The sequence below is a fragment of the Oncorhynchus mykiss genome, chromosome 2, assembly GCF_057628025.1.
Source record: "Oncorhynchus mykiss isolate SJ-2025 chromosome 2, ASM5762802v1, whole genome shotgun sequence".
In the NCBI taxonomy this organism is placed as follows: domain Eukaryota; kingdom Metazoa; phylum Chordata; class Actinopteri; order Salmoniformes; family Salmonidae; genus Oncorhynchus; species Oncorhynchus mykiss.
Window position 1 is genome coordinate 19,823,329 of NC_143023.1, and position 20,409 is coordinate 19,843,737.

General features: G+C 44.0%; 1 protein-coding gene across 4 annotated transcripts; it reads left to right on the forward strand.

Moving 5' to 3' along the window:
• The first annotated feature begins 3,500 nt into the window (after positions 1-3,500).
• On the forward strand, positions 3,501-19,299 carry LOC110537492 (DNA-binding death effector domain-containing protein 2). 4 transcript variants are annotated; one of them, XM_090191996.1, is made up of 9 exons: positions 3,518-4,959; positions 5,235-5,337; positions 5,504-6,276; positions 6,975-7,498; positions 7,663-7,791; positions 7,917-8,063; positions 11,236-11,410; positions 16,767-17,154; positions 17,594-19,299. In XM_090191996.1, the coding sequence occupies exons 4-7, from the start codon at positions 7,012-7,014 to the stop codon at positions 11,238-11,240; spliced, it is 768 nt and encodes a 255-aa protein (XP_090048122.1). In that variant the 5' UTR covers positions 3,518-4,959; positions 5,235-5,337; positions 5,504-6,276; positions 6,975-7,011; the 3' UTR covers positions 11,241-11,410; positions 16,767-17,154; positions 17,594-19,299. The 4 variants fall into 4 exon arrangements, with proteins under 4 accessions (XP_090048118.1, XP_090048122.1, XP_090048114.1 ...); XM_090191988.1 differs by lacking the exon at positions 11,236-11,410 and adding an exon at positions 17,366-17,478; XM_090191992.1 differs by lacking the exons at positions 16,767-17,154; positions 17,594-19,299 and adding an exon at positions 12,720-14,090 and having other exon boundaries at positions 3,501-4,959; positions 5,212-5,337.
• Positions 19,300-20,409: the final 1,110 nt, after the last annotated feature.

Genomic DNA, 20,409 nt, shown 5'->3' on the forward strand with positions numbered 1-20,409 from the left:
ATTGTTGTCCTTTTGGAACAGGAAACATAGTCAGTCAGTTGTATGGGGTCAATGTCACGCCATATGTATTGAAATAAAAATAAATAAATCGTGAACATTAAACATAAAGTTGAGAATGTAAACATATTTTCGAGGACGGGTGAAATAATGGACGTTGAAATCAAAAAACAAACAATTGAAAGCAAAATGTATATCATTGTAAACAAAAATCCGACATCAAAAGCAAAACCCCAAAACGTGTAAGCAAATAATTTTAAAGCGAGAGCAAAACTCTATGACAAATTATACAAAAATATATATATATATATTTGAAAACGAATGCAAAAATCGTTTTCTGTTAAACTTTCCCAGCAACCAATTGTATTGAATACATTTTGCCTACGCTCTTGCCTACACGGACTACGTTTTGGTTACGCTAACTCGTATCTTTGCTTTCGATGTCTGTTTCTTTGCTTTCACTGACAGTCTTTTCGATTGCGAGTTTTGGCATTATTTTTACGTGAAGGGCGTGTTTTAGAGGAAGACATAAACAATGAGTCTCCATTTTTTATTTTTATTTAACCAGGTAGGAAAGTTGAGAACAAGTTCTCATTTACAACTGCGACCTGGCCAGGATAAAGCAAAGCAGTTCGACACATACAGAGTTACAGAGTTAAAACAAACATACAGTCAATAATACAGTAGAAAAATAAGTCTATATATGATGTGAGCAAATTAGGTGAGATAAGGGAGGTAAAGGCAAAAAAAAGGCCATGGTGGCGAAGTAAATACAATATAGCAAGTAAAACACTGGAATATTAGATTTGCAGTGGAAGAATGTGCAAAGTAGAAATAAAAATAATGGGGTGCGAAGGAGCAAAATAAATAAATACAGTAGGGGAAGTGGTAGTTGTTTGGGCTAAATTATAGATGGGCTATGTACAGGTGCAGTAATCTGTGAGCTGCTCTGACAGCTGGTGCTTAAAGCTAGTGAGGGAGATAAGTGTTTCCAGTTTCAGAGATTTTTGTAGTTCGTTCCAATCATTGGCAGCAGAGAACTGGAAGGAGAGGCGGCCAAAGGAAGAATTGGTTTTGGGGGTGACCAGAGAGATATACTGTACCTGCTGGAACGCGTGCTACAGGTGGGTGCTGCTATGGTGACCAGCGAGCTGAGATAAGGGGGGACTTTACCTAGCAGGGTCTTGTAGATGACCTGGAGCCAGTGGGTTTGGCGACGAGTATGAAGCGAGGGCCAGCCAACGAGAGTGTACAGGTCGCAGTGGTGGGTAGTATATGGGGCTTTGGTGACAATATGGTTGGTACTGTGATAGACTGCAACCAATTTATTGAGTAGGGTATGAGAGGCTATTTTGTAAATGACATCGCCGAAATCGAGGATCGGTAGGATGGTCTGTTTTAACATCTACATTTAACTTTGGATTGGAGATGTTTGATGTGAGTCTGGAAGGAGAGTTTACAGTCTAACCAGACACCTAGGTATTCAGTCAGAACCGTCCAGAGTAGTGATGCTGGACAGGCGGGCAGGTGCAGGCAGCAATCGGTTGAAGAGCATGCATTTCGTTTACTTGTATTTAAGAGCAGTTGGAGGCCACGGAAGGAGAGTTGTATGGCATTGAAGCTCACCTGGAGGGTTGTTAACACAGTGTCCAAAGAAGGGCCAGAAGTATACAGAATGGTGTCGTCTGCGTAGAGGTGGATCAGAGACTCACCAGCAGCAGGAGCGACATCATTGATGTACACAGAGAAGAGAGTCGGCCCAAGAATTGAACCCTGTGGCACCCCCATAGAGACTGCCAGAGGCCCGGACAACAGCCCCTCCGAACTCTATCAGAGAAGTAGTTGGTGAATCAGGCGAGGCAATCATTTGAGAAACCAAGCCTATCGAGTCTGCCGATGAGGATGTGGTGATTGACAGAGTCGAAAGCCTTGGCCAGGTCAATGAATACGGCTGCACAGTATTGTTTCTTATCGATGGCGGTTAAGATATAATTTAGGACCTTGAGCGTGGCTGAGGTGCACCCATGACCAGCTCTGAAACCAGATTGCATAGCGGAGAAGGTGCGGTGGGATTCGAAATGGTCGGTAATCTGTTTGTTGACTTGGCTTTCGAAGACCTTAGAAAGGCAGGGTAGGATAGATATAGGTCTGTAGGAGTTTGGGTCTAGAGTGTCCCTCCCTTTGAAGAGGGGGATAACCGCAGCTGCTTTCCAATCTTTGGAAATCTCAGACGACACGAAAGAGAGGTTGACCAGGCTAGTAATAGGGGTTGCAACAATTTCGGCAGATCATTTTAGAAAGAAAGGGTCCAGATTGTCTAGCCCGGCTGATTTTTAGGGGTCCAGATTTTGCAGCTCTTTCAGAACATCAGCTGACTGGATTTGGGAGAAGGAGAAATGGGAAAGGATTGGGCGAGTTGCTGTGAGGGGTACAGGGCAGTTGACCGGGGTAGGGGTAGCCAGGTTGAAAGCATAGCCAGCCGTAGAAAAATGCTTATTGAAATGTTCAATTATAGTGGATTTATCCGTGGTGACAGTCACAACCGTCACTCCAAAACTAGCGGACCAATGGAGACTCATTGTTTACACCCTTCACGGAAAATAATGCCAAAACTCGCAATCGAAAAGACTGGCAGTGAAAGCAAAGAAACAGACATCGAAAGCAAAGATATGAGTAGCGTAACCAAAAGGTAGTTAATGCAGGCAAGAGCGTAGGCAAAATGTATTCAATTGCATTGGTTGCTGGGAAAGTTTAACCGGAAATTATTTTTGCATTCGTTTTCATATATATATTTTTTATCATTTCTCGTAGAGTTTTGCTCTCAACTTGTAAGCAAGTAATTTTAAAGCGAGAGCAAAACTCTATAACAAATGATTTGGCTTTTGCTTTTCATGTCTTTGTTTACAATTCTATACATTTTGCTTTCAATTGTTTGGTTTTTCATTTCAACATCCATTATTTCACCCGTCCTCGAAAATATCATGTTTACATTCTCAACTGAATTTTTCAGAAAAAGACTGCAGTCAGAGTGCAGTACTGCGTCCAAAACAACAGCTTTATTTTTACTGCAGAAATGTAGCAGTGTAATTGCAGTTAGAGTGCTGTATAACTACAGTTCAGTTATTCTGCATCCAAAATACCACAGTGAACTGCACTTTCTGCACTTTCAAAACCGCAGTAATTTTTTGTAAGGGGGAGCAGTTGTTGGGGGTTAATTGCCTTGCTCAAGGGCAGAACAGCAGCTTTTTCCACCTTGCCGGCTCGAGGATTCGAACCAACAACCTTTTGGGTACTGGACCAACCCACTTAACAGCTAGACTACCTTGATTTTTCAAACAATGACCTGTATAATGATTCTTATTTGAATAGGTCAGTGTTGCCCCTGGATAATGCATTATTCTTTTTTATTTTTTTTTAAATGTACACCCTTTTTTCTCCCCAATTTTGTGATATCCAATTGCGATCCAATTACGATTTTGTCTCATCGCTGTAACTCCCCAACAGGCCCGGGAGAAGCGAAGGTCGAGTCATACATCCTCCGAAACATGACCCGCCAAACCGCGCTTTTTAACACCTGCCCGCTTAACCCGGAAGCCACCTGCACCCATGTGTCTGAGGAAACACTGTTCAACTGACGACCGAAGTCAGCCTACAACCGCCCGGCCCGCCACAAGGAGTCTCTAGAGCGTGATGAGCCAAGTAAAGCCCCCTGGTCAAACCCTCTCCCAACCCGGATGACACTGGGGCAATTGTGCGCCACCCTATGGGATTCCCGATCGAACCCGGGTCTGTAGTGACGCCTCAAGCCCCTGGATACTGCTTTTATCAATCCTAACCATCTCAGGTCTATGATTACAAGAGTACACAATAGGCATATTCTTCATCACATCCTTATGGACCTTGGCCACTCCAGAGCCATGTATTTAGAAAATCTAAATACATGGCTCTGTGCCACACTATAACCTTAAAGGCAGCATATACTAAGACGGTATACTATACTCTAATTGTTAACACTCACACTTTGTGTCCATCTCACCAGATTACACAGCTTCTCTCAGTTGCACCTGACTGAAGGCATAATTTCAGGTTATGAGGGACAACTACGACACCGTCCTCACATCCAAGAACCAGGTCTGGATCCAAAATGATGCTTTGACTTCAACTCAAGCTGAGCTACAGAAAATTAACAGCTATGTGGCTGTGGTTGAGGACCAACTGGAGAGAGACTACATGTAACTTGTCGCAACCAAGGACCAGTCAGAGAGGCAACACAGAGATCTTGCTGCTTCTCATAACGAATTAGAAAGAGAGTATGAAGGCCTACTGACATCCAACAACCAATTGTAAAAAAAGAAACTACATAGACCTGACAGCATCTAAAAACCAACAGTATCTAAAAACCAACTACAGAGAGAGATAAAAGATCTCACATGAACCAGGGAATGGTCACAGAGACAACACCTGAACATCAGTGCAGCTTAACGTCTCGATCACACCGACAGCGTCATTGCATTTTGGTACACCAGAAGTACATTCATTTCCAATGGAATGCTACTTTTGCCTTCCAGCATTGCAGAGGCAGTTGCAGTGCGTTCTGTGTGGTGCATACGTTGGAATGATCAAACTGTATGCCTCGATGGCTTGACAGAAATGGTAGCGGAAGGTAAATGTTGAATTTTGTTGCAAACATATCCAGATGATGCTGCATAACATTTTGCACAAAGACACTGTTGGTGTGATCAAAGCGTTATGACCAGTTGAGGTGAGAGCATGTGAGGGTCGCAGAGACTAAAAACCAACTTCAGTTAGATCTCATAAGTCTCTTTGAAACTGAGGCGATTTTGAACAGAGACTTTGTTGTCACGGTGAGGGAAAGGAATTCCCTTCAGAAGATGCCTACAGAGCTGGTCAACTTCCTGCCTGTGGACCGACACTGTCCACTCAGAGACCAGATCACCCAAGGTCAGCAGTGTCTTGATTTATCTGTCCTTCTACATCTATATGCACTATATACTGCGTGTTTGTGTGTGTGTGCAATGTGCATGAATATGTTATTGTGTGTGTTTGTGAAATGTGCATGTATATGTTATTGTCTGTGTATGCTTGTTTCTGTATGTTAGTGCATGTGTGTGTGCAACGTGCATGAATGTGTTCTTATGTGTGTGCGTGTGTGTGTGTGTTTGTGTACATTCACCTCACACACCTTGTCTTAAGGGCTGGAAGATTTTCTCCTCCAGGTGTTACTTCTTCTCCACTGAGGAGGAGCTGGAGCAGCGGTCGAGTTGACTGTGTTCAACAGGGGGCGGAGATCTGGTGGTCATTGACAGTCCAGAGGAACAGGTGAGAGACATTGTATTGGAGATGCGCAGAGGTGGGTTAGATCTATGGTGCAAGGTGGTTGGGCCCCAAGACAATCTTTACTCTTGTAATAATACAGGATATAATACGCATAGATTATGGCCATTGGATGTATAGAAAATCAATGTATCTCTGTGGACTCTCCCAGGTAGAAAGAGCCCAGTGCTGTGAATGTGAGGGGAGACAGTGTGTGCCTCCACCATCAGAGAGACCAACCCTTCTCAGAGCTGGAGAAGAGACCTGCAGCATCATGTCCGGATGGATCTGTGGGAGCTCAGCGCTCATATAGTCAGCATTGCCATATAGACACACGCATGCACAGAGCACATTTATATGTAGCCTTAAAATCCTCCGTTAAAATAGCATTAATACACGATAGAGCGTGATTTCTTGTGGCAATAGCATAGCGGTGCTGGTCATAGTAAATGGTGAAAACGACATGTACATAAGAGGATATGTATTAGATATTCTGGGGGAAATTATCTGATAGGTCACTATACTGTTTTGAATCTGCAATACTGCCTCATTCGCGTTCTTCATGTATAGAATGAGTAGGCCTCTGACTACAGCATCATCCTCGTCTCCTCGCCACACGTCCTAAAAATAAGTGCAGTGATTGGTTACTGCTTGTTGTTGTTCTACTGCCAGCTCTGCGTGCGAGACGAGGCGTATTCATTAGTTGATTTAGTTGCAAAACGTTTTGTCTGTTGATAAACGTTTTGCAACGAAAACTAGAGTTTATATTGGACACATTTAGGCAGGTCCCTCCCCGCTTCGTTCCGTTTCTGTTCCATTTTTTCTGTTTGCTTCCGAGAGTAAACGGTTTCCGTTTTGCAACAGACAAAACGTTTTAGAACCGAACCTGACTAATGAATACACCCCAGCTGTGTTGACAACACTGACCATCGTCGAACAACGAAGGTGAGTTTCACAAAATAACATATTATTTAGCTTGTTGCAACGATTAACAATATTATATTGACAATGAATAACCGCATTTTTAGTCTTTACGTGTATTTGAACGTCTTGATTCATCTTCATGGTATAGTCAGCTGTTGTTGTTGCTAGCTAGCGATAATTTCGTAGCTAACGTTAGCTAGCTAGCTACCCAAATGGTTCATCCAGCTGCAACTAATTATTTTGATGTTTCCATCTAGCTTACTATCAAATCGAGACAAATGTAGCAATGTATGAGGGACCATCTCTATTTTTGACCGTTTTCAAGGGCTGTCAATCTAAATGTGAAGTGCAGTTTTTTTTCTTCTAGCAGTGGAACGTCTGTTACGTAACGTAATTTGTTGCACTGTCAACACAGTTTGTACTTGCAAGGTATGGTGGCTCGGCGAGATCTCGAGCTCTCCAACGTAGCCACAACGAAAACGAAGTAGCTTTGTGTTCACCGCTAAATCGGTTATTATTAGACAGTTGGTTGCATTTTAAAGCCTGTAACAGTGCATGTCAATATCTCGTGGTCCATTCGCGTTGTGGCTGCTGGCTGGCTTGTTATTTGATAAACTGATAAACCTAGCCAGTCCTGTTGTTTAGTTTGACATTTTGAGTCGTTACTTCATTGCTACCCACATTGTCTAATTAACTTTATTCTTATCACAATGGCCTAGGTGCATTGGGAAAGGATAGCCAGCTAGCTTGTTAACAATGGCAACCATGCGTCGTCCAAGGTACTCTCTCCGAGACTCTCTGTACTGGGACGAGACTGAGTGCCTGACGTACTATGGGATGCTCTCTCTACACGAGATGTTTGAAGTTGTCGGTTCTCAACTGACAGAGACAGACGTTGAGGTGCTGTCGTTCCTCTTGGATGAGACCTATCCGGCTGGAGGGCACCCCTTGGACCCAGCTGGCTGGACCAGCGAGCCCGGTGAGGAAGACCCTGAGGCCAGTAAAGGAGTCTCCCCCAGCCCAGTGCTCCTGGAGGCCTGGCGGCGGTTACAGCCCAAGGTTCCTGCCTTGGCCTGCCCTACCGCTGCCCGCCACAAGCCCAAGAGTGGGCTAGAACTGCTGCTGGAGCTGGAGAGACGTGGGTACCTCAGTGAGGGTAACCTGGAGCCCCTGTTGCAGCTGCTACGAGTCCTGACGCGACACGACCTCCTGCCTTTGGTGTCCCGCAAGAAAAGGAGGACAGGTAAGGGACTGTAACAGAGTGCTGTTCATAACTGGAAGCCAACATGCAGTAATAGAGACAATATTGTCATAATCACCTGTAGGCCTACTCCTCCCAGCTGTGTGTTATCTGCCTGTCTGTCTACACTCTGCTGTGTCTGTGTCTGACCTTAATCTACCTCTCAGTATCACCAGAACGTTTCAGAGTGGACTACGGGACAGAGGACAAAAAACAGGTGTGCACATCTGGACTGACTGACCCCTGTGCACAGACAGAATCACACGACGAACACGCCACACAGCAATGGAGGGGGGGTAAGCTACACTCCGGTACAATCTGTGCATGCCTGAACTTGTCTCTAAGAAATGTCAGTGACTGTTTCTGAAATTGTCTGGATTTGCACCAGTTAAGCATTGCTGGATTTGTGTCTGTCCAATAGGTGTTGACTCTGCCAGGCCAACGCCCGCCCCCCTACGGAAGAAGAGGGGTAAAGGCCGCCGCTGGACCAGCAAGCCCACTGCCCACAGGAGAAGAACGGGCATCCCTGAAACTCCTCCCCCACCTATATCTGAGAAAGTGACCTGCGGTAAGACCCGCCTCCATGCCATTCTCTTTCTCTCTAGTTTCCCTTCCATCTCTTTTTCTCTATTTTCTTTCCATCTCTCTCTTTAACCCACTTGCTCATTCACCACACTCTCTCTGGGTTCCTCTCTTGCCATTATACATGTGTCTGAGTCTCTCTCTCTCTGGCTTACATCCATTTTCTATATCACTTCTAATGAGAAGCTGTAAGCACCATCACCCCAACAGCCCTTAACAGTGATGATACTAAAAATCTCTGCCATATCAGAATGTCCCAGTCACCACCTTGTCTCACCAGTAAGTTTAAACTTAAAATACCCATATCAAGCAACCTTAAATCCAGCCAGTGCCGTGTTCATGTCCTCACATAAGATAACGAATTCAGTTTGCTCCCTCTGCTCAGCTTATATCCTGACCATAAGTTGACTGTCCCACCCTTGCTGGTTTGAGAATGGTTTGCATGGGCCTCCTGGGAGATCAATACTATCCTGCAGGCATGTTGGACTGAGTGTGCTGTAACAATACTGTCAGAGCAGAGCATGTGTGAATGAGTGACCGCTCATCAGTAAATACAACCCATACTGACTGGCTGTGTTTGACCTGACTTAACCCCTCAACCTGGTCATCATATGCTCTCTGTGGTGGTCAAACTGTCTCACACTCAATCATTATCACCAGGGTTTCAGACAGCGTTTTACACACTCCCGGGGTCTTTGATTGTGTGCTTCCTGCCACACTAACATCCTCACAATGGAGGGATTCTGTAGACGTCCACACAAGGATAGTCTGCTTGCACGGCCAAGCAAAAGACAACAACCTGAAACGGAATGAAATGAAATCTATCTGTTCTGTTTCATGATGACCTTAGCACAGAGGGGAATTGGGTTGGCTCGCCTACAACTTCCATCTATCAAATATACTATGCCTATGTCAGCCATTGTCTTCACCATTACCCACTACTGTCGCAAACTAAATAAGCATCCAGCCTTATTACTTTTACCTATCCTGGCCATTCTGATAAAGGGGAGGAAACAATGGAAGGAAGCCTCTTTAGGCTATTGAGATGTACCCTGAGAGGAATTCACACACCCAATGCACAGCAGTGTGAGTCAGCGTTTCTGTCTGAGCTCCACACAGCACAGCAGGCTTTGTGTAGTAGTAGGACATGGCATTTCAATGTGGCATTCAACCTTAAACTCACAAGTGTGTTATGTTTCAATGGAACGTTTCTGCGTCAACCCACAAGCTCATTAAACAGAGCAATTTAGTCTGTTCTGTGCAGGCAAAAATAATGTTACGCTGTCTTGCTCTTTTGTGACAATACTTGTGGGGAAAATGTATGCTTTAGACCTACATACTATAGCTGCCACATGGTTGGAATGCTGCCTCGTAATAACTAGCCTGTTGTCCAGACTGAGGCCCAGGGGAAGGACCGTTAGAGTGTAGAAGACAGTAAACCACCTGTCTTTCACTTATACGTCTGCTATACGCTTGTCAGCCGAGCTTGTCTTTCTTCTTCATATAGCATAACTACTAGCCTGGTCCCAGATCTGCTTGTGTGATCATGCCACTCCTTGTCACTCATTTGGCATGACAACGAGTGGAATGATACCTCAAACAGGCTGGTGTTCCAAAAAGAGAGATTCCTATCCCTTTCTCCATTTTTCTTTTCCTTCTCTCACTTTTCATCTCCCCCCACGTATCTCCCTCTCTCTCTCTTACCCAGTTTTTTTCAGCTCCTGTTCTTAAGAACCCTGCCTGGTAGGTCTCCTGTCTCTTATGTTGGTAGTACTGTCTGTCTTCTCCGATCCCAAACATAAAGTTTAGAGAAAGTCCCGCTGAATTTCTGAATGTGTACTGAACATATAAGTTGAATTGATAGCCTCACACTTGCTGACATCTTCCCAGACCAGGGTCCGGTTTCCCAAAAGCATCTTAAAGCTAAGTTTGTTAGAACCTTCGTCGGGGCATTTATTAAATCTCAGAGCTGTTTCCCAAAACCTTTGTTATTAACGTTACACTTGTAATCTAACGCCTGTCTCAGACCACTCATAGAACCGCTAAGTGGGTCGTTAGATGCTTTTTTTTTGCCCTCCCGCGTCACTTTACACACAGAAGAGCTCCGCTAAACATAGAATCACATGGCTTCTCCGCCTCTGTGACCACTGATCACTTCAGATAACCAATACAAGTTGGCAATGTCTTTGCAATTGATACAAACAAGCAGCGTATAAAAATATGCTTGAAATTAAAACAGACGTGTACATTAAAATATATATACAGTAGGCTAAATGGCTTTTTGAATCATTGAGTTCTATTTGGCTACTGTACTTGTAGGCTACAGTCTGTAATTTGTCTGTATTTATTTCATGCTGTGCAGCCTAATGTGTGCAATAATGTGCCATATAGTGGTTGAGTGCATTACAGGGTAAGGATTAGAATCAGCCTCCTAAATATTGGAAGCCATAGGTGATAAGCTTCTAGGAGCTGATCCGTCTTCAGTATTGTGGAATAATTTGGATGTTAAGGTAAGATTTGAATGGAGAAAGAGCTGATCCGAGAGCAGCGTTGCTTTTCTTTCGATCCTGTCAGTATCGACACAAGACGCGCTTAGCGACCGTTCTCTCTACATGGCAAACACGTTACATCTTTGGCCGTTATAGGAAAGATGCATCGTTAAAACACTCGTAAGCCTAAGTTCAATCGCTATCAGGAAACCGGGCCCAGGTCAATAGGCCCTTAGCCCTTCCAGTTCTGTTGCTGTACCTAGCCTACCTGACAGCCAACTAACCCCTTATACTGTGGCTATCCCAGACACAGCCACTCCCACAGCCTGACACATACTGATGAGTGATACTGCTTATTTATCAACATGATCTGATTTCAACAACTTTTCACAATCCATGAAGTCTCTTCTTATGATTTTACACTGACTTCGTAGTGCTCCAACATAACACTGCAACCCTTTCAAATGTGCCATTTTGTCCCCGTCGATCAGAACAGCCTTCTCTAAATCAACTGCACTAAGTGCCCAGTGATCAATCTACAGAGGGATACCTGCCCCTTGCCCCCTGCAGTAGCCTTGCCCTCACAGTCCCAGCCATGTACCATACACAGTGTTGTTGCTTTGCCTCTGAACATGTTGCTGTCTTGACTCCGCATTTGATCCCCACCAGGTTGACTCAGGATTGTGACTCAGATCGAGTAACCTAGAGAGCGGACCTAGAGAGCGGAGAGAAAGGCTGGACAAAAAAAAAAAGTCTGGTCTGGCCTTTCACTCTGTCCGTACGATCTGCAGTGTGTGCTCACCTCAGTCGCTCTCTCTCTCGTCAGTCTGGCCCGATGCCCAAGGTAAAGAGGCCCTCCCCCTCAGAACGAGGGGGGGCTGCCACTCTGCTCTGTGTTCAATGCCTGTGTATTATTCTAGCTATCCTGTTCCTCCTTACCCCATTCAGAAAAAAAGTGTGCTCTCCACAAAGTGTTCTGGAATGTTCCATGATTTTTTTTTGTGTCTATTACTCTAAAGAGGGGTGTTGGCCTCAGTGTTTCACAGAACTGACCAAAGTGTCCTCGGAAATATGCATAGAATATTCCAGAAGTTTCTTAATCAGCGTAATGCAACCTTGAACCTGACCCCTCTTCTGAATACCATGCTCTGACTCTCCAAATGACTCAAAGCTCAAACTGACCTGAACATTTTTTTCTTAAAGGGGTAGTTCACTTCAAAGCCAAAGTTTGACAGATGTTTTCCTCAAAAGTGATAACTGAGTGCATATTCCACACTGTCTAGTCTGGTGTATATCCCACTACATGCATATTGAAAACATCTGATTAACTTTAGTTTGGGGGTAAACTACTCTTCTAAAGCAGCCATCAAAATGGAGCCTTTTAACTGAGTCCCAGTGGTTCTTGTGGCATCAACTTCAGTAGATACCTCTGGTCAGTGATCACAAATACCTTTCTCAGAATTCAAACAACCCAACTGATTCTGGTTTACTAAAACAAAAAGAGACCAAAACCATTCTGGAATCTCAATTTAAAAATGTCAAACTGGTCTCAGAGATCCATTGATCTCAGTCCTCTTGTCAGTCTGAACTCGAAATCTATCCTTTATATGAACATAAAATGGCCGCCGACAGCTTCTCTGGAACCTTTGCTCGAGCAGTTCTGAGGAAAATGACCCAACAGTGTTGTGTTAAGGGCTGTGTAACCGCATGCTGTATCTCATCTCTGACCCCTGAATGAGCTCCCAGTGTGGGGAGCAGAGATAGATGGGGCAGTCCAGTCCAATGCTGCCTCACAGCATTCAGACCAAACCCATTACTACCTCTACTATCTTACCAGTCAGTTTGTTTTCACATAATCAGTTCCTTTTCTCAGTTCAAGCGTTTCAGTTACAGTATTTCAGTTATTTGTGGTTACAATTTCTTATGCCAAACTGTAACTTACGATTTAGAAGCGACGTAAAACAGTCCACGTAAGCCGTAATGTTGTACAGTGGACTTGGAGACATCAAAAACAATTCAAACTCCAAGTGATTGCCTTTGAACCAGTGTTAAGCTTGCCTGCTTGATCTTGAGAAACAACCAAATTGACAGATATCCAATCCAACTGTGCTTGTCTCTTTCTCTCTCTTTCTCTCCTTTCTCTATGTTCGCAGTTCAAAACAGACCGACTCGTGTGTCAGGAAAAAACATCCTCTCACACACACTGAGAGGGAGAGAACGAACACTAAACGCTCAAACCACACAAACCAAAAAAAGAAAGAGCTTTGGTCAAAGGGGAATAGAGAGAGGTCTCTCTACCTGTCTCTCTCTACCCCTCCCTCTCTCCCTCCCTCCCTCTCTTGGTCTGTCGTTCAGCAGAAAAACGGATCGATAAAGAGTTGAAGCTCTTCGCACCAAGTGACTCCTCGTAAATGGGTACTTTTCTGTGGGGTGAATGGAGAATCTAACCAACTCCTTGTTTTAAAGGGAGAAAATGAAAGTTGTCCCTCCTAATGTTCTGTCTAAATGGATCTATCTGTCTCTGATGAAGTGTAAAGGACTCTGTAACCTTAACAAAATCACTATGTTCCCATTGTTTTTAAGGGCCTTCCTTTCCTGGTGCTCTCAGCAAGTCCATTTTTCACAAGTAGGTAGGAAGGAGCAGTCATTTAGAAGTATGGGGACATTGTGTAGTAGGTGTTGATGTCACAGTCCCCACACAGTATATGACCCATGTCACTAGACTTGTACATTGCAAAAGTGCACAATTGTTCCAGTTTTACTCAGTTTATTATTTATCTGACATGTTTTACCATATTGACAATTGACAGGGGTATTATGTAGTCCTGGTAACTTTCAGATGTTATTAGCTTGAAGCTGACTTTCAGTTTCCTCTCAGAGCAGTACTGTGCCTTGTCAGCTGCACATCCTGTTTTAGCTGATTTGACACCCTGCTGGCAGGGAGAGAGAAATGTATCCCCTAGAGCAGGGTTTCCCAAACTGGGTCCTGGGGCCCCCCCTGGGTGCACATGTAGGTTTCTGCCCTAGCACTACACAGCTGATTCAAATAATCAACTAATCATCAAGCTTTGATTATTTGTGTCAGCTGTATAGTGCTTGGTCAAAAACCAAAACGTGCACCCCTTAGGGTCCCCTGGATCGAGTTTGGAAACACTGCCTTAAGGACAAACTATGTATTTTATGATACGAAATGCCCCCAAATTGACAATTTAGACGAGAGGTATCTGTATTTCCTGAAATGGTCCATGATTTTACACGCAGAAACATCTCCCCAGAGTAACAATGTGGAGATGTTGGTGAGACATTGGAGTAGTGATGAGGGAAGGCAACCCTTCAACTATTTTTTCACAACATGTCAGATTATGGGGCTGTGTGGATTTAGTCTTATTTTCGGGACTGTATGCGTCTTACTGTTCTCTATCAACCTCATTGACAAATGTCCTAAGAGCTGCTGTATCAATAGAGACAGAAATGTTCCTTGTACCATAACTTTGCCTCCTGGAAGAAAAAAAAAATTCCAAACACCTTCTGTATCCGATTTCTTTGTGTGCAAACTAACAGTTGACCTTCATGAAATATGATCATGATTATCATATTTGGCCTGATGTGATATAACACATTTTAGCTATCTACAAATCTACTTGCAGTTGATCTTAAGATACATTTTTGATACACTGTGTTGTACATCAGAGCATGTTTTCAATGTTGGCAGTAAATGTAGGAGATCTGTCTAACCTGAGGATGTCTTTTTTTATTTTACCTTTATTTAACCAGGCAAGTCAGTTAAGAACAGATTCTTATTTACAATGACGGCCTGTAGTTCAGGGACAGAACGACAGATTTTTACCTTGTCAGCTCGAGGATTCAATCTGGCAACCTTTGGGTTACTAGTCCAACGCTCTGACTACTAGGCTACCTGCCGTCTAACCTCCCCGATGGTCCAAGTGGTATGTGTTTGTATAGCCTCCTCAATACAACCTTATGAAGCAAAGAAAGAAGGATCCAGTGTTTGGTTTTCTCTCTTACAAATGTTAAGAAATTCATAATCAATTCAACATTTGCATTTCTAATGTTGGCATTTTCCAAAGCTGCCCCCTCCAGGGGCTGTCCCCCATGGGCCTGAACAATAATGTGGATGGAGACAAAGAACTCAAATGAATCACATATTCTAAGGCACAGTCATGTCCCTGGTTCATTTGGTACAACATTCTAGTTTAAATTGTCTGGTTCTATTTCTTGTGTCCTCGTTAGAGGAAGCAACTATTTGTCAGTTTCTCCTTTACCCCAACCTGTCTCGGTGTCTTCAGAGACCAAGGTATGTGTAGGTACCCGGTTCCCTGTGTATGGTACTACACATAGCTTTCCCTCTTATTCACATCCACAGGTGTTTTGAGAGATAAGACTGTGGTCTAATTTTCAATGTGAGCTTTTGGACCTCTGGTCCCCCCCATCCTTTCTGCCCTTTCTGTTCCATATTCCTTCTCTCTCTCTTTTTAAATCCAGTTCTACTCTTTATCGTTCCTCCATTTTCTGTTACATGAAGTTGGGGAGGGCAAGGTGGGTGGGGTAAATCCAGATATACAGTTTGACAAACTATCCTCCATGTTGGCGACAAACATTATTTGACAAGAATATTCTAATTTGAATATATATTTTTTAGCTTGGTGCTAACATGTTGCCGTGAAACTAATGTATCTCAAACAAAGTTTGCCAATCTATGCACATCTCTGGTGGGGTGGGGTAGTGTGGGACTGGGAAGGTTTGGATTTTTTGTTGCAGCAAAGTCGGAAGGACGCTGGTTCTGCTGGGCGCTTGGTGAATAATGGCAGTAGAGGAGGATGAGACAGAGGTCTGCTTGCCTTTGCTCAGTACAGTATGTATCTCCTGACCCTTCTCACTGTGCTGTTGCTGCATGACCGCTAATTATCCTGTTGCTGAAACAGGACAAAAACATGTCACTGAAAGGTTGCTATCCATCCCAAGGGCTGTTTACAGTGTTAGTGACCTAACAAAATCCTACAACACTTGCAACAAATAGCATTTTATTTATGCCTGTTTTGTGCCACCTATAACTAATTATTACTGTAAGTACAGTGTAACAAGCTTTGTAATTACTCAGAGAAATGGATTACATAGTTATAGCTCTAGCTTTCAGTGTGTAGAGGTTTTGTGTAGATTACAGTGCCTGGCTGAAATCTCCTGGGTGAATAATGATGGGGAGTGGACTATTAGAACTGTACAGATTGGTGTGGTGGTGTTCTTCCCTGATGAATATGCTTGTTATCCATCCTCTGATTTCACTCTAGTACTACAACAGCAGCTTTTTTTAGTGGGTGTTGTGAAAAATAGATCTGTTTAGTCATACAGTAAATCCTGAGTGATGCTCTTCTGGACCCGAACGAACAGGTCATATTTGTTCCCACTGTCAGGTTAGTGATGGTAGACGGCCTGGTTGGTATTACATTCACCTCTGTGCTCCACAGCTGTCTTCAGTTCTGCCTCACCTGTATCACTCTTAAAGACAGACTTTTGTTATCAACTGTAGTTAATGATACAGCAGTGTCCTTCACCAGTAAGTATTTCTATGTGGTATCCTACTCTAATCACTAGTTTAATGTCAGATACAGTCCTGTTGAATGTAGTATGCTCCCCTTAAATATTCTTTACTTTGGCACTTGTCTATCAACCCTCCCATAGCCTGTTCTTGACCATTTTTTTCGGATAATATTCTGTGATTACGGCTTTATTTGAAAAGTTTTCTCTTCATTTTCTTTTGTGTTTTTGTCCCTCCATCTCTCTTCCCTTTGTTCTGACTCAATGATCCCACCCTCCTCCTATTTGGTTTTCACTCTCATGTGTACATGATATCTCACCCCGCTCAATCTCCTGCTTCCACCATTTCCCTCTGTCCCTTTTTGATTGTTTCACCTCTTTGCCACCTGTTTCCTACTCTACATCTACCACTCTTCTCTGATCCCCTACATCTTCCCCTCCACCACCCTCCCTCTACTACCCATTCCTCTGCACTCTCTCTCTGTCCCCTTTCCTCCCTTCACTCTTCCCCTACCTCCCTCCATCTTCCCCTCCACCACCCTCCCTCTACTACCCATTCCTCTGCACTCTCTCTCTGTCCCCTTTCCTCCCTTCACTCTTCCCCTACCTCCCTCCATCTCCTCTCCTCACCCTCCCCCTCCCTGCAGACATTCGTCTGCGTGTGCGAGCAGAATACTGGGAGCATGAGTCGGCTCTGCGTGGCAGCGTCTCCTCGGACAAGCAGCAGCCCCTGGAGCGGCAGTTTGAGCTGTTCAGTCGTGCCACCTCCGTGCTGCGCGCCCGCGACCTGGGCTCCATCATCTGCGACATCAAGTTCTCTGAGCTGGACAACCTGGAGGCCTTCTGGGGGGACTATCTGAGTGGAGCGCTGCTAGAGGCCCTGAAGGGGGTGTTCATCACAGACTCTCTGCGGAGGGCGGCGGGGAGTGAGGGGGTCCGGCTGCTGATCAGTGTGGACCAGGATGACTACGAGGAGGGTCGCAGACTGCTGCTGGATGCACAGGAACAACAGGCCGGCTGCTGGGGACGAGACAGGTGAGCCTCACTGCTCTCTCCATTCTGGTTCTGTTATACTGTGTTAGTAAGCTGGTTGATTAAAGTACTTATCTACACTGTGGTATGTATTGGGGCCATGGTGACCGCTACAGGGGATGGGGGTCATAGATGTGGACTTGACTGGTGGTCATGAATTGGAATAGCTATGTAATGCCACCAATAACCACTAGATGGCAAACTTTGCCCACAGGCATCAGAGCCAAATACACTACCTGGTCTCACGTTGTCATACTTCCTAGACCCAACCTGAGAAAGCTGGTTATGGACGTTCGGCTCTGACAGACAGACAGGCAGCTGTGCGAGGTTGTGTTAATCATTTCCGGCTCACGTCAGTTCACACAACAGTTCTAGAATCCTCAGAGACAATGAATAATAGTTGTAATTCTAACCACCGTCCTCCACTATGCTCCCTCTGCAGGTCATGAGCCCAAGGATAGAGGAATGAAAAGGAGAATAAAATATGAAGAGGAACATTTTTCTTTTTTCTCTCCTTTTTAAGTCTCTCATGCTGAGAATAGAGGATACAGCCACTCCTAGTTCAGGGGAATGAATAGTCCCCAGGGAAAACAGCCAAACTTGGAGCAAAGGCAAACTGGACTAAAAGACTTGACACACTGTTCTGTTTGGAATTGATAACACAAGTTGCGCTGAGCCTAGATGCCCTCAGGGCACTGAGGAAGAGACTGCCTTTGTCACACACACACACACACACACACACACACACACACACACACACACAGAGACAAACTAAACTTCCACTGTAGCACACACACACACAAACTACCACTGTATCTAACATAAACACTCTTAAAATCATCCACACGATGAACCATCAGCGCTGCCTGTAAGACTCATTGAAGCCAAGAGACATTTCTTGCTAACAGTGACAGCCCAGATACCAACTAGACTGCGCTAATGCTGAGCATCCCTGGTTATGTTTGAGGAGCGTGTGAGATGCCCTGCAAGGCGAACTTCACCCATCTTAATATTAGTTTGTGTTTCCATTGAAATGTATGATTTTGAAAAGATGAGCGAGACTGCAACTCTCAGACACCGAGGGAGAGATGATGGGGAAATTACTAAAGATTATGTTTTGACCTTTTGGGAGAGATTTAGAAATAGATAGCGAAGGGAAGACTACCTGAGGACAGTGTAGTGGACAAATAGCTGGTCCTTCGAGAACTCCAGTCCACACACACACCATGATCACAAGCCACTGGTAGTCCCATCATGCTAACCCAGGGCCTGATGGCTGTGGTCAGGGGCCATCTCATCTCAGATGCCAGTAGATGATAGGAGTGATTACCTCTCAACCTCAGCCAACCATGGAGAACTCATCACCACAAGTTGTTGAACAGCAGCTGGGATAACACACTAGGCTGTGCTCACCCCGGCTTCCAGCAAGGCAAGGCCACTGCCTTTCCCATTGGAACTGAAGCACAGGACAGTGCTTCAGTCAATAAAACTGATGTAGAGGAGATCAATATCAGAAGGATACATCCTAGTTCCACTCAGCCCTGACTTGTAGGCCCCACTAGTGGCTCACAGAGCGCTGTCTGTCTCTAGTCTACTCACCCTGGTGGAACTAATGCCTGAACTCTTCTGAGTGGGATCAATAACCCCCTCTGTCTCTCCACCACCACCATGGGAGGAGAAAGAGTAAGGGGGAGAGGTAGAAGGGAAAAGAGAGGAGAGGTAGAAGGAAAGAGAGGAAGAGGGAGAAGGATCCCCACCTCCATCCCGCCTTTCAGCTCCTGGACAGCCGCCTCATCCTCTGGAGGATAAGTCCCCTGATACAACCAGGCTGCCTGGTCTGCTACAGCACTGTGTCTGGTTCACACAGCCCTATGGGACCAGAGATGGAGGACTAGGGAGGCACTCAGGAAAACCTTAGTAGTGTTTGCTTTTTCTGTGTTTTGATATATGGATTCGTTAGTGTAGCTTTGTATTGTCCATAAGAGAAAATAACAAAAATACTGTGTGTTCTAGTTCATTAACTTAGGGTGAACTTTTGTTTAAGTAGCTGGATATTTTTATTTAGGCACTGCAAAAGTGCTGTATATTAGTTTAATATATCAGTGGAAAGTTGGAATTATTTCAAATAAAAATAAATGATTTATCGAAGGTTTCTTGTGTCTGATGTACCCGTGCCTTCAGAACATATTCACACCCCTTGACTTTTTCCATATTTTGTTGTTACAACCTGAATTTTAAATGCATTAAATTGAGACGTGTCTCTGGCCTACACACAATACCCCATAATGTCAAAGTGGGATAATGGTTTTTACAAATGTATTAAAAATGAAAAGCTGAAATGTCTTGTCCACAAGTATTTAACCCCTTTATTATGGCAGACCTAAATAAGTTAAGGAGTAAAACAAAAAAGAATAATGCAAGTGTTTAACATGACTTTTGAATGACTACCTCATCTCTGTATCACACACACATTTATCTGTAAGGTCCCTCAGTCGAGCAGAGATTCAACCACAAAGACCAGGGAGGTTTTCCAATTGGTAGATGGGTTAAAAATAAATGCAGACATTGAATATCCCTTTGAGCATGATTAAGTTATTACACTTTGGACGGTGTATCAATACACCCAGTCACTACAAAGATGCTTCCTAACTCAGGTGCCAGAGAGGAAGGAAACTACTCAGGGATTTTACCATGAGGCCAATGGTGACTTTAAAACAGTTACTGAGTTTAATGTCTGGGAGAACTGAGGATGTGCATTGTAGTTACTCCACAATACGAACAATTACAGAATACAAATATTCCAAAACATGCATTCTGTTTGAAATAAGGCACTAAAGTAAAAGTGGCAACGAAATTAACTTTGCCATGAATACAAAGTGTTATGTTTGGGGAAAATCCAACACATCACGGAGTACAACACATTTCGTCATTATGTGGTATTGTGTGTAGATGGGTGAGAAAATGATTTATTCCATGTTGAATTCAGGCTGTAACAACAAAATGTGGAATAAGTCGAGGGGTATGAATACTTTCTGAAGGCACTGCGCATGGTTGTTTTTTGGGTTCCCTTGTCTTTGTAAGTAGCATTGAAAGATACTGTTTGGACCACGGTTAGCTGTAGGAACAAGAACTGTAAAGTAATGTACAAAGTGCACACATTTGAAAGAGGCATATTTGTTTTGTAACAATGTATTTAATATGTCAACTTAAACAACATGAGGAAAAAGGCTTTTAAGAAAATGTAGCAAACTTTTCAAA

Coding starts and splice junctions, on each gene's coding strand:
- LOC110537492 (XM_090191988.1), top strand. CDS start 7,012: ATGGCAACCATGCGTCGTCCAAGGTACTCTCTCCGAGACTCTCTGTAC. Junction 7,499..7,662: donor CCGCAAGAAAAGGAGGACAG/GTAAGGGACTGT, acceptor TCTACCTCTCAG/TATCACCAGAACGTTTCAGA. Junction 17,155..17,365: donor GGCTGCTGGGGACGAGACAG/GTGAGCCTCACT, acceptor CTTTGCCCACAG/GCATCAGAGCCAAATACACT.